At 43.2% G+C, this 12,372-nt stretch overlaps 1 protein-coding gene across 10 annotated transcripts in view; it reads right to left on the reverse strand.

The window, feature by feature from the left end:
* Positions 1 to 69: 69 nt before the first annotated feature.
* The window catches only part of TRERF1 (transcriptional regulating factor 1), a 76,690-nt gene continuing 64,387 nt past the window's right edge, over positions 70 to 12,372 (reverse strand). For 9 of the 10 annotated variants that reach the window (XM_083733079.1, XM_083733082.1, XM_083733083.1 and 6 more), the window contains 7 exons: positions 10,446 to 10,521; positions 10,009 to 10,097; positions 8,676 to 8,789; positions 8,118 to 8,315; positions 7,060 to 7,268; positions 3,078 to 5,056; positions 70 to 3,016 (listed from right to left, as the gene is read on the reverse strand). In XM_083733079.1, the coding sequence (XP_083589205.1) occupies positions 4,735 to 5,056; positions 7,060 to 7,268; positions 8,118 to 8,315; positions 8,676 to 8,789; positions 10,009 to 10,097; positions 10,446 to 10,521 (1,008 nt within the window). In that variant the 3' untranslated portion in view covers positions 70 to 3,016; positions 3,078 to 4,734. Of the gene's footprint in view, positions 5,057 to 7,059; positions 7,269 to 8,117; positions 8,316 to 8,675; positions 8,790 to 10,008; positions 10,098 to 10,445; positions 10,522 to 12,372 lie in introns of all 10 variants that reach the window. The other variant, XM_083733078.1, reaches the window with a different exon arrangement.

The following is a 12,372-nucleotide window of genomic DNA, read 5'->3' on the forward strand; positions in this document are numbered from 1 at the left end:
TAAGTTTGGGGGCCCATTTTGGTACAGGCAACTCAGATAAACATCCCAACTTTTAAAAAATACTACATATTTCAAATGAAGATTAATTTATTTAAAAGAATTCTTTTGTCACGTGAACAAGGAAAAAAATCAGCAAAGTACATCTTATCAAAAGTATAAAATACTGTTTGTGGCAGCGTTACGTTGGATCCCTTTGATTTTACAAATACAATATTCTGTCGATTTAAGAAAAAGCTGAAATATTTCTATATAGTACATAGTGCTCTCATGAACTAACTGGGATTCGTGCCCCCTCCAAAGAAACAAAAAGGAAAGGGGGGAAAGAAAGAAAAAAACACCATGGCACATCATCGTATGAAATTAAACATTTTAGTGCAAACCTGAATAAAATTACACCCTGAAGTTAAACCACATGCAGTTCAGGTGCAATTAAGCCGTAACAGGCAAAGTTTTCTTTACAAAAATAAAAAGAACTACATTAAAATGTTTATTATTTTATCCCCAAAGAACATTCTTTACACTACACTGTAACTCTGAAATTATTTACAGCTTTTCTGTAACAATATAACAGCAGTTAAATATGCCTGAAAATAAGATTTCCTCCCCCATAAAATAGATTTTTTCTTTTGTTATGTACAATTTTTCTCTAATTCTCTACTGGAATTATACCACAATAAACATGAAACATTAACAAAAAGGGAAATAAAAGGTCAGATTTTCCAGCAAAATGTTGACCATATTTAGATGTTATTTATCACTGCAATTGTCTTAGAAATACAGAACTTACGTATAGAAGTTAAACGAGGATCAATATTTCTTCCAGGAATTATTTTGAGATTCTCTTTGGTTATTTTAAGCCACATCATTTGCTCCACAATACTTTTTCAAGATGGCAATTTTCCCTGTAACACCTTCCAGTGTGATGTAAGACTACTACTAAAGGACAACTTTGTGGTTATAAATCTGAAGGAAAGGCCTATACACCGCAATTTCACATTGGAGAAATCATTGCTCGCTGACAAGAATATGTATCACCCCAAACCTTCCATGTTTTAACAAGTCCTGACCTAGAACAGACATTTGTTACATGGGCTTGTTGGTGTAATGCTGCATCATATAGTCAAATATAAACTCAATGAATCTGTTTGGAAGGAACTATTGTTATATACGCATTAGCCTCCTCTCCTTATTTATTGGTAACAGATCATACATATGTCATAATAGGCTTCCAAACACTTGCAACCCGATTGCCTAGGACTGCCCAACTGGTTTCAAAGAATAGCTCAGCTGGTCTTTCCTGCGTATTACATTTAGATTCTGTGTTACCCTGTTAAACTGGAAATACAAGAAATCTTCGTCCATGTAATCGTATTTTAATGGCAAATGAATTAGTTAAACTGATTGGTCTAGATTTGCACTACAGGAAAGAATATACATTGGTAAGATTTCAGCTGATGCCCTCTGCTGTGTTAGCCAGGCAATACCACAGCATTATTGCGTTTGTGATGAGGAAGCAATGGAAGACAGTCTGTGGCACCTATTTAGTTTGTTCTTGTTTTATCCTAAAGGTACAATGATTCCCTTTACCTACTGAAGGAGTATGTCAACTGGTAAAATCAGCAGAAATAATATTTTTTCCATTGCAAACAGGATAGAGATCTCTGTGGCTATGTTTGCCTTGGCTGCTACAAAACATTTGACAAAAAAAATCTGGATGCTTGTGTAATTAGTTGCCTATAGGCTGGATATATTTTGTTTTATGATGCTCCTATATTTTTTGTTTTTGATGCATTGTTTTACTGCAACCACATGTAACTGTTATGGCCAATGGCTAAAACAAATAATCAGCGAGCTGATCAGATACTGACCTACACAACAACACCATTATGCCAGTCCCCTGCCAAGCTGCTAACGACAGAATCCGATTAGATTACAGATGGAAAATACGCAATCCCTGACTATTGAGAATTCCTAAGGGTCTTTCCCAGTAGATGCCAGTCAATGAAAACTGGGAGGGACATTTACATTCCTTTTGAAAATAATACCGAGAGAGAAAAAATATTCTGCTCAGACATGCAGGTACCAGCATCTCACTAAGAACACTGCAAATGTCACTTGCCAGCAAACATTTCATATGAGAGCAGGCATGCTTACAGGTGTCACGTAACTCCCTACATTAGCTAACCCCTCGAAAGGGGTCAACCACGCAAGGCTGTCAGTGATCAGCTGGACATATGAGAAACATCTCACACAGCATGCAAGTTGCCAGTTCTCTCCATCAGCTATGTTGGGCAACAGCGACAGGTGAAGGCAAATCACACCCCTGGACTGAGATGGGCAGACACACTCAAGAACCATATCCAATTCTCCAAAGACAACCTGGGTGACGCTAGCTATTCCCTGATAAGAACAGATTCTCAGGGAGAAAGCCTGGGGGAAAGAGTAGCTTGCAAGGAACACCCAAATAGTTCCTCTGCGTTTATCAAAATGCTTTCAATGATTATTAAATCGGTCCGCTCATATTGAAAGCCAGTTCATCTTCTCTGAGATTGTCTCCGTGCAGATTCTCAGGGACACAGCCACACTGAGGGTGAGATTCCAGCTGGAGATGCAATTTACCTGGAAAACTAGTATCTGACCACAGTTTTTTGGCAGCAATTTAAGTGAACAAAGCAACACATTTCTTTTCAACCCTGAATCTCCACTGAGAACTATTGGGTGTAAACTGGGAACACCCTGGGTCAGGTGCTACTTTTTTTTCTGAAAAGCTTGGGGGATGTGCCAAGTGGAGACCATTTCAGTTGTCTAAAGTGGCCCTGGCTTAAGAGGGTCAATCTTCATCTGATTTGGGGGAATCCAAGAGCCACGTCTCACCAGTGTCACCCATGACTGGAGCAGCTTTTGAACCAAGTGGGAGCATGGCTATGAACGGTTTGGCTTTGATTGAGAGAAATAAAGATGTTTCTGACACTTAACTTTTTCTAGGGCTCTGGTCTACATAAGATATAGTAACTGTCTATTTTCCCATCATACTTTGCAACTTTCCCCATCATACTTTGCAACTTTTCCCATCATACTTTGCAACTTTTCCCATCATACTTTGCAACTTTTATAAGCAATAGAGGTGATGCACAAGAAGACCGTGCCTGGGGAATGCTCCCACTCCTAGCTCTGGGAAGGAGAAAGGTGCAAGCTGCCTAGCCAGGTCATTCCAAAGTTGAACATGCTGACTTCCCTGAACAGGAATGAGGAAGTTGTGGCCTGATAAAAATTTCATATAGAAGAGGTGTGTGTGTTTATTTATTGCGTTTCCATCCCGCCACCCCCTGACCCAAACTGCTGAATGTTTGCTGGGCTTTATCGCTTCCAAGAGCAAACCTATGGCTCCATAAGAGAGTCCTGGCAGGCATAAAATCCCCACTGTGTATATTTATGCTAACGTTATCAGCCAAACTATGTAATTTTTATTTATTTCTTACATACATACATAAACGGCCTCTGGCCATGATGAATATCTTAACGTGCTTTACCTCAAAGTGGAAATCTCCCCCCTCTTCTTTCGGTGAGTAAGGGCCTTGATAAGTACCACTGCCTCTGGGCAGCAAATAATAATAATAATTAACAATAATAAATCCCTGCATACTCTCAAGGATAACCTTTTTAAAACAAAAAAGTGATACAACTTTTGCAAATGGAGGTATTTCAGTGCATTCCTATCACTAATGCACATCCAAGTCCAAGCCAGTAGTCTCCAGTCAAAAGACTTTTGAGATGTGCCTCAGCAGCATCTCCCATGGTGAAGCCTTCTGATTTCACTGTATCCCTCCCTCAATCCTGTTTAACCAGGAGCTCTGAAGTGCACAACGTGAGTAGAGCCCTCAAAGAAACAGATTGCCTCATAAAAGGAAAAGAAGGAAGTGAATGCAGATTCGCAGAGGGCTAATCTAGCTGTTCTCGCTCCTTTCAGGGCCGCTCAAATTTCTTCTGGGTCAAAGTAAAGAGGAATAGGCCGCAGAGCCCATCCATTTCTACAGAGCCAAGTACAAAGCCAGTCTTCTTGTTAAGACGGAAATCTGTAGGCATCTTGAAAGCCTCCATCCACCACAGAACATTCTGTGCAATGGGAAAGAACTCGCCACAGCTACTTGTCTTATCAGCAAAGAGGCCCTCTAACAGCCCCAGCGACATGTTAGAGCAAAACTTTCAGATGCCAACAATCCAAGTCTCAGCTTCTGTTTATTGCAGAGACAGCATTCTTTGTTGTGGCAGATGTTTTGAGGCCAGAGCTGAAGGCACAAAATGAAACATGTTTTGAAAAGAAAAAGAAACCAAAACCTACTCGTATAGGGGGTGTGGCGGGGTGGGAGGGAAAACAAAAACCCTGAGGTGTTGCAAATTAATTTGGGGACTTGTCACGTAAATGCCTGAAAGGAAACAGTAAGGAAATAAGACTTCTCAGAACCAACTAGTTTGCAAGGTATTTGACAAAAAATACCTTTCGAATGAGGGGGGGAAATGAATCTTTTTGCAATCATAGTTGCAAAAAGTAAAAGGACCAACAGCAAGAACCAGATTTATCCCACCCTCCTCCACCCCCGAGTTACAAACAAAAACAAAACATTCAAACTATTCAGATAGTTTAAAATAAAAGGGAAGTAAACACTTAACCCTCCCAGCCGAAGGAAAATAATTCCAACAGGCATCTATAATTTTACAGAATGGCTTTTTCTCTCTCTAGAGCTCCACATCATCCTGAAGCAAATCTGTGTCTTCTTCATCCAGTAAGAGGTCAGGGTCTATTACTTCAGTACTGTCCATGACTTCTCCCAATTCCTGAACAACATCGCTGCTGAGGTCGTCGGCTTCCTCAACCTGCTTTATCAAGTCCAAATGATCCAAGGGTATCAAGCTATGCCCAGAGGGCCCCGTGGTCCTTGCAATCGTAGCCGCCATTTCAGCTGCAACAGCCGCCTTCTGGGCTTTCTGCCGCTGCTGCTCTTCCTGCTGCCGGTGTGTTTTCATGTGAGCATTCCGGCTTTTGATTTTGAAAAACATCCTGGTTGGGGGGGGGGGGGAGAGAGGAAGAGAAAGGAGTGCAGAGAGAGAGAGCAGACTTCAGAAACAATTATTTTGAGTATATGGGGACCTGTGTGCTACTGTGAACATCCAAAAAGTGTAGGTGTTAGTTGAATATACAGTTAAATGCATTTTCAAGCAGGCAGACTTTGGCAATATATAATAATAATAATAATAATAATAATAATAATAATAATAATAATATTTATATCCTGCCTATCTGGCTAGTAGTAGTAGTAGCAGCAGTAGTAGTAGCGCTAGTACAGTCATACCTCATGTTACGTCTCCTTCATGTTACGTTCTTTCAGGTTATGTCCTGCAGCGACCCAGAAGTACCGGAAAGGGTTACTTCCGGGTTTAGCCGCTCGCGCATGTATAGAAGCGCAAAATGACGTCATGCGCAGAAGCAGCGAATCGCAACCTGCGCATGAGCAAACACGTCGCTGCGGGTTGCATTCTTTTCATGTTGTGAATGGGCCTCCAGAATGGATCCCGTTCGCAACCAGAGGTACCATTGTATTACTATTATTATTACTACTACTACTATTACTACTATTATTTTGCACCCTGTCAGCTCAGCTGCCTGTCTGGGGTAACTGCCCGCACTGCCCTAAATCCAGCACTGTTTCCAAGCATTCACAAGAAGGGAACCAGAATAAACTTAAGGTGTTAGTTAAGCCCTTGAATGATCATTTCAAGGGGGGAAGGAGGCTGCCTTGTTACCAATGGAAGGATACTGGAAGGCAAGGGGAGAACTGGGCTCCAAGGATGGGTGCCCTCTGCTCTCCCAACACCCCTCTGGTCATCAAGGGATGGAGGCAGACCAGGCCCTTTTGCTGCTAGGAGTTCCTTTGTAGAAAAGAACTCTGGGTTGAAATAATGAGCCACAGAGGGTATGCATCCTCAGACACCAATTCCCTCATTCTCCAGGATCCTTTGGGCCAAGCATGTCTCACTGATGAAAGGGTGGTTGTTACAAGAAGTCCCAAGGGGAACTGACAGCAAAGCCTTGCAGGGATCAGCAGCAGGGAACCATCTGGCCTTGTGAGGCTCTTTTGGCCACACCACACACTCACCTGTCCAACCCTTGACATTATATACGATGCCAGGTGTGGGACGGGTAAAAGATGCGGCTGGGTCAAAGGCATAACTTACCAGCTGATCAGCAGTACCTGCAAAACACAGCTGCTCTATACTGATTCAGACCCCTGGTCCATCTAGCTCAGGACTCTCTACACTACCTGGAAGCAGCACTCCGGGAATTCAGGCAGGGAATGTTTCCAGCCCTCCCTGGAGATGCTGGGGTTTGAACCTGGGACGTCCTGCAAGCACAGCCAATTTTCTGCCGCTATGATGCAGATTCATAGTCCAATGGTACACCATACAAAGTACTTCACAAACAACCACAATCACCTGCTTGTCAGTTCCTGCAAAAAGGCCGGCATGCCACGCGTTACTTTGAAATAGCCGGTTGATTGATGAAGCTTGCACATTTCAAGCCCCAGGTGGCTCCATCCACCTCTCAAACCTGGTCTACAGCGAGTGGGGGAGATGGGGATCCAGTCCAGTGGCCAGATCTAGTTCCCCACCCTGAAGACATAGAACCCCCTGGTGCAGCCAAGGGGTCTTGCTGTCAGTGCCTATCAGCTGATTGGTGCTGGCAGCAAACTACCCTAGGATTGGCTACATTAAGAAGTTTCCCATCTTTTGTTTAGGTGTCAAAACACTGCAGGTAACCCAAGGAGAGATCGCAGCAGGACCAGCCAGGGGTGTGGTCTGGGAAGGGTGTGTGGCCTCAGGCACATCCTAAAGGCCAGACAGGGAGGCGTGGTGGGGCACATTTTGAACCTGGGCCAAAGGTTCCCTACCCCTGGTTTATACAGTGGTTTATACCATTCTAGGGAGCCCCATTCCTAACATCTCAGTTTATTTCCCCCCCGATGAAACAACTAAGTTCTCTCTGTGTTTCCCACATCTACTCACTTGCCACATTCTTTACAAGGGAAAAGTGTAGTTGGGTCTGTCTCGCCACTTGTCGTACTGTGAGCTGGGGAGCTTTTGGCAGGGCCGCAATCATTCTGGGAGCTGGATTTCTGCTTCGAACCGTGGCTCCCACCGCGGGTTTTCGTCACAGAGTTTGTACCGCCATGAATGCGAACGTGGCCATTCAGAGCTGGTCTGGAGTTGAACATCTAGTGGGCAAAAGGATAGCTCAGTTGGTAGAGCCCGAGACTCTTAATCTCAGGGTTGCGGGTTCAAGTACCATGTTGGGCAAAAGAATCATGCATTGCAGGGGGTTGGGCAATATGGCCCTCGTGGTCCCTTGCAAAGCTACAGTAGTTCTGAGTCACAAAAGTGAAGTGCCATCAAGAGTTTCCCACAGGCCACTGTGACAACTGGATGTTGCACTATGACGGACCTCTGGCCTGATTCATATGTAATATCAAAGCATTTCTAAACAGGGACTTGTTTTGCTCTCGTTCTGGTTGCTTGCTTAAAAAGATAAGGAGAATCCTGCTGGACCAGTTAAAAACTTCCATCTAGCCCAACTTTGTTTTTCTTGACCACTGTCTTAAACAGAAAGGGGAAGGAAGAAAAAGGGAAGAGACCTCTAGGCACCTAGGAAAAGACTTCTCAGGCCTCGTGTGTTCTGGAATAAATCTTTCTTCAGGGGGACTCTTGAATAACAGTTTGTGACCCAGTCTGTAAAGCACAGCTGCAGCTTGGTTCCTAGAGCGCTCAATGAGGAGGATTTTTTCCAAAATGTGTTGGCCTTAATAAATCTTTTCTTGTGTACTTGGGAGATCTCCAACCTTTTTCTTCCTATGATGGCGGCCAGCCAATTCAACAAGCCCTCCCCAAATGTTTTACCCTTTCATCAAAGGCGAGTTGATCCATCTCCCTGACGGTTTTGGGTTTGCCCTCTTCTGACCCTTTCCCAGCACTACAATATCCCTTTCTGAGGTGGGGCAACCCGAACTGGACGTAACATTCCAAGCACAGCTGTACCATAGAATTAAAATGTTTCCAAGTCCACTTACCGCTCCGCAGTCCGGCATTTCACATGTAAATGAGGTCGCTGGAAGTGTGGGGCTTTGCAAGGAAGGCAGGTTAATAGGCTCAGCAGCAATAATTGAAGGTGGCTCGGGAGAATTCTGAATTTCGGCTTCCTCTTTGACTGACTTCTTGCCCTCCTCTGTCTGCTCCTCTTCCTCTAATTCATCCTCTTCGCCACTAGTCTGAAATTCAAAAGGGATTTTAGGGGAGGTGGGGTGGAGAGCAAGCATGCCTTAAGTAAATGGGAGACAGGAAAGCTCTTCTCTCAGCTCTGAAGGTGGGAGGGGTCGTTCCCCAAGCTGGCTGACCTCTTCCCAGCTTGAAAAATCAAGCTGAACAGCTGGTAAAAGCTGCTTTCACCCACTTGGAGCACCCTGGCTAGCAGTGGCTCTTCAGTTAAGAGGTCTTTCCTATTCCTTGCTATCTGATTCTTTAAACTGGAGATGCCAGGGAATTTCTGAACCTTGGAACAATGTCAGAAATAAATATCTGGAGACCACAGGTTCACAAGCTAGAAAAATAAAACGGAGGGTGGCTCTTACCAGGCATTCATTTTTCACTTCTGCTAAGCGTGTTCTGTGCTTTCTTCCTAAATGCATGATTTTCTTCCAGGTATAATAGTATTCCACACACTGGGCCACCGTCTTCGACTTCACCTGCGGTCAAACAGTAATTCAGATGTTGCAACATTGATCTGCGATGGTGTAGCGTTCAGCACAACACCAAAAACACCACTCGCTCGTGTCTTGATCACAAAGAGCGGAAGAAGGCTTGAAAGCATGAATTGGGCTACAGATCTTATGGAAGTATTTTTACCTATGCTCCCAGTCACATGCTCATTTTTATCCTGCCAGTCCATTAGGGAGCACTGGGTGACAGTCCTGTTTAGACTGGGAGCATAGCTGTCAACTTTCAGATTTGAAAATAAGGGATCAGCAGCCTCACCTGTCCCGGGGACAGCCTACGGGATATCTAAAGTCTGGGAAAGCAGCGGGAAGCGGCACTGGAATAAGGGAATTTCCCGCAAAAAAAGGGGGGAAGGTTGACAGCTATGACTGGGAGAGGGGCTGGGCTAAGAGGAGGGGCTGGGCTCTATGCTACCAGTGAGATTTATTTACCAAGTAGGGGAATTTATTTACCAAGTAGGGAATATGAACTTGGGTCTCCCCACTTCAACACAGATGCCCTCTACCCTTCAACATTTCCTCTCCTCCACTCTAATTTCAGCAACGAATTCCTGCTCAGTATCACAGACACAGTAAAATAAACTGAATGCTTAGAGGAGTCTCTCATAAGCTAAAATGTATGAATTCCCCCCAACCTGGGTGAATGAGTAATGCTTGGTGGGAGTGTGTGGAAGGAAAGTTAAATTTCCACCATGTGGGTAACAGCACATGATAATGGTGAGCATAAGGCCCCTCTGGGTGAGAGCCAGGGAGACGGGGTCTGCATGGGAGATGGGGTTAGAGTCCTTGGGACGGAGACTGAGTTTCGGAACCAAACAATTAGAAACAGGTGCACTGCATGGAACAGGACAATGTTTTGAATCCTACTATTCTATTTGTGTGTTGACGTTATTGCTTAAATGGAAATACTAAATCTGTTTCACTTTTTTGCATTGTTTTATACGATGCTGTGTGGATCTCTCTTCTTTTTAAACCCATTGATACTCATATTTTCCAGTCATTATATTTATTGTTCATTTGCTACGCTGTGAATCACTTTGGGCCTGGTTTTTGCGGGAAAGTGGCAAAGAAAAGCAACAGGGGATGTTGATGATAATGTTCTACTTTCATATGATGAAACTAACTTAGTGGCTGAAAATCAGAAGATCAGGAATGTCAACAAAGCACGAACAAGGACAACAAGCCTTACCATTTTCTGTACCAAAATAAAATCTTTGCCGTATGTGTGTAATGCTTTGCTGAACAGCTTTCTTTCAACGGGTGTCCACTGGTCTGAACCTGAAAGAAACAAACGGATAATAATCGAGGGTGGGGGTGTGCCTGCCCCATGGTACAAAAATAAAACTGCTATCACATTTGCAAAGCTAAGCAGGTTCCGGTATGGTTTCAAATTGGATGGGGAAGTGCATGTTGAGATTCCTGCATTGCAGGGGTCACTTCTAACTCTGCAGTTCGAAGATTCTATGATTTTTGCAAGTAGGTGTGTATGTATACTGTCAATGGAATAACTATTTTCTCTGAACTTCATCAGTGACACTAGCTGCATTCCTTCCACGAGTAAAGGACTCACACACAGAACTAGCCTTTATTAGGTAATCCTTTAAACTCATCCGTTCAGGAACTTACCAGCATAGTGATAACTTGCCAGAGGATGCGATTTCGCTCTTGCTGGCTTCAACAAAAGCAGCATCTCCAGAGCAACCTGCAGGACAAAGAGAGGCAAGCAGAATTGTATACAACTTGTTCTTAATTATTATGACTCTATCTTCTTTTAAGACTCTATGACTCTTAATTGTTATGACTCCTTTGCTTCTTATAATAATGTAATAAAATAATAATATTTACATACCATTTGTTCTATGTGCACTAAGAGCTCCTTATACATTATCTCAGCAATCCTTTTTCTTAAAATTTATTTATGCTTTCCAGATTTATACATTTCACTATAATTTTACAATCATTTTAACATTCCAAAACTTGACTTCCTTCCCCCTCTTTCTGCAGTTCCTTAAATTTATTTTTAATACCTTCTGCATATTAACTTCATTTGCTCATTTATTCATCTACTTTAAATATATACTCTTATAAAACTGCAGGTTATTGTAATAATCCTGCCAATGTTAGATCAGAGCAAAGCCCATCAAGTGCAATGCTCTGTTCTTACAGTGGTTATCTGGATGCCAATGGGAAGCCTACAAACAGGACACAAACTCAGTAACAGCCTCTCTCTTGCACTCCTCAGTGACTGGGACTCAGAGGCACACTGTCTCCAATACCGAGAAAGATATAGTGATGAATAGCCACCAACAGCTTTATCCTCTATGAATTTGTCCAATCCTCATTGAAAGCCTTCCAATTTTTTTCAATAATGTTAACTCTCCAAATTCACTTTCGTTCTCTGCTTTGCATCACTTCCAGACTCATAACCATTTACAGCTTTAATTCCCGTGAACCTGTGCTTCCAAAGAGGACCCCATCACTGAGCCATCCTGGTAACATTTCGGAAGCTTAGATGTAGCAAACCAAAGTACCATGGCAAATGCAATGCACTGGACAAAAAGACAACAAAGGAAAGGGAAAAGGAATTATAGTTCTCAGGAGGACGCAGTGGCGCTGTGGTCTAAACCACCGAGCCTCTTGGGCTTCCCGATCAGAAGGTCGGCAGTTCGATTCTCCACAACGGGCTGGGCTCCCGTTGCTCTGTCCCAGCTCCTGCCAACCTAGCAGTTTGAAAGCATGCCAGTGCAAGTAGAAAAATAGGTACCACAGTGGCGGGAAAGTAAATGCCATTTCCGTGCACTCTGGCTCGTCATGGTGTTCCCTTGCACCAGAAGTGATTTAGTCCTGCTGGCCACATGACCCAGAAAGCTGTCTGTGGACAAACACCGGCTCCCTCGGCCTGAAAGCGAGATGAGCGCCACAACCCCATAGTTGCCTTTGACTGGACTTAACCGTCCAGGGGTCCTTTACCTTTTTTACCTTTGCAGCAGCTCCACATTAAGAATGTGTGTGAGAGAGATTTAAAAACATGGGCGGCAGGGGGGAATATTAGTTCTGACTCAGCAAGGGATACCCATGCATTCAAACCACCTTCATAGTAGTACATTGTTGATGCACATCCTTATCTGCAACAGGATGGTTTCTCAAGGCACTAATGAACTTGGACTATTTTGGGATGGAGATGGTGCTGCACAACCCCATTCCAATGGAACAACCTTTTGCACGAGATACACCTGTTTCATTCTCTGACCATTTTTAAATGGACCTCAGACCCAGGATCTTCTGTGTGATTTTAGTTGATGCTGGTTTTGCATTTTGTATTCCACGAGTATGATATTTATCTACTGTTGATTTGGAGTATTACTGTAATTCTGCCATTTTAGTTAACTGTATTTTAAACAAGCATCATCCAGGGTTTTTGGTTTTTTTTAAACAATCAAACAGTGTATAAACATTATGAAATAAACAAGTCAACTGACGGTCTTGAATGTTTATCTAAAGAAAGGCAAGGTATGTGTTTTTTAATGAACAAATAAAAACTAGGAATAATAAA

The sequence above is a fragment of the Podarcis gaigeae genome (assembly GCF_964106915.1).
Source record: "Podarcis gaigeae genome assembly, chromosome: 3".
Lineage (NCBI taxonomy): Eukaryota > Metazoa > Chordata > Lepidosauria > Squamata > Lacertidae > Podarcis > Podarcis gaigeae.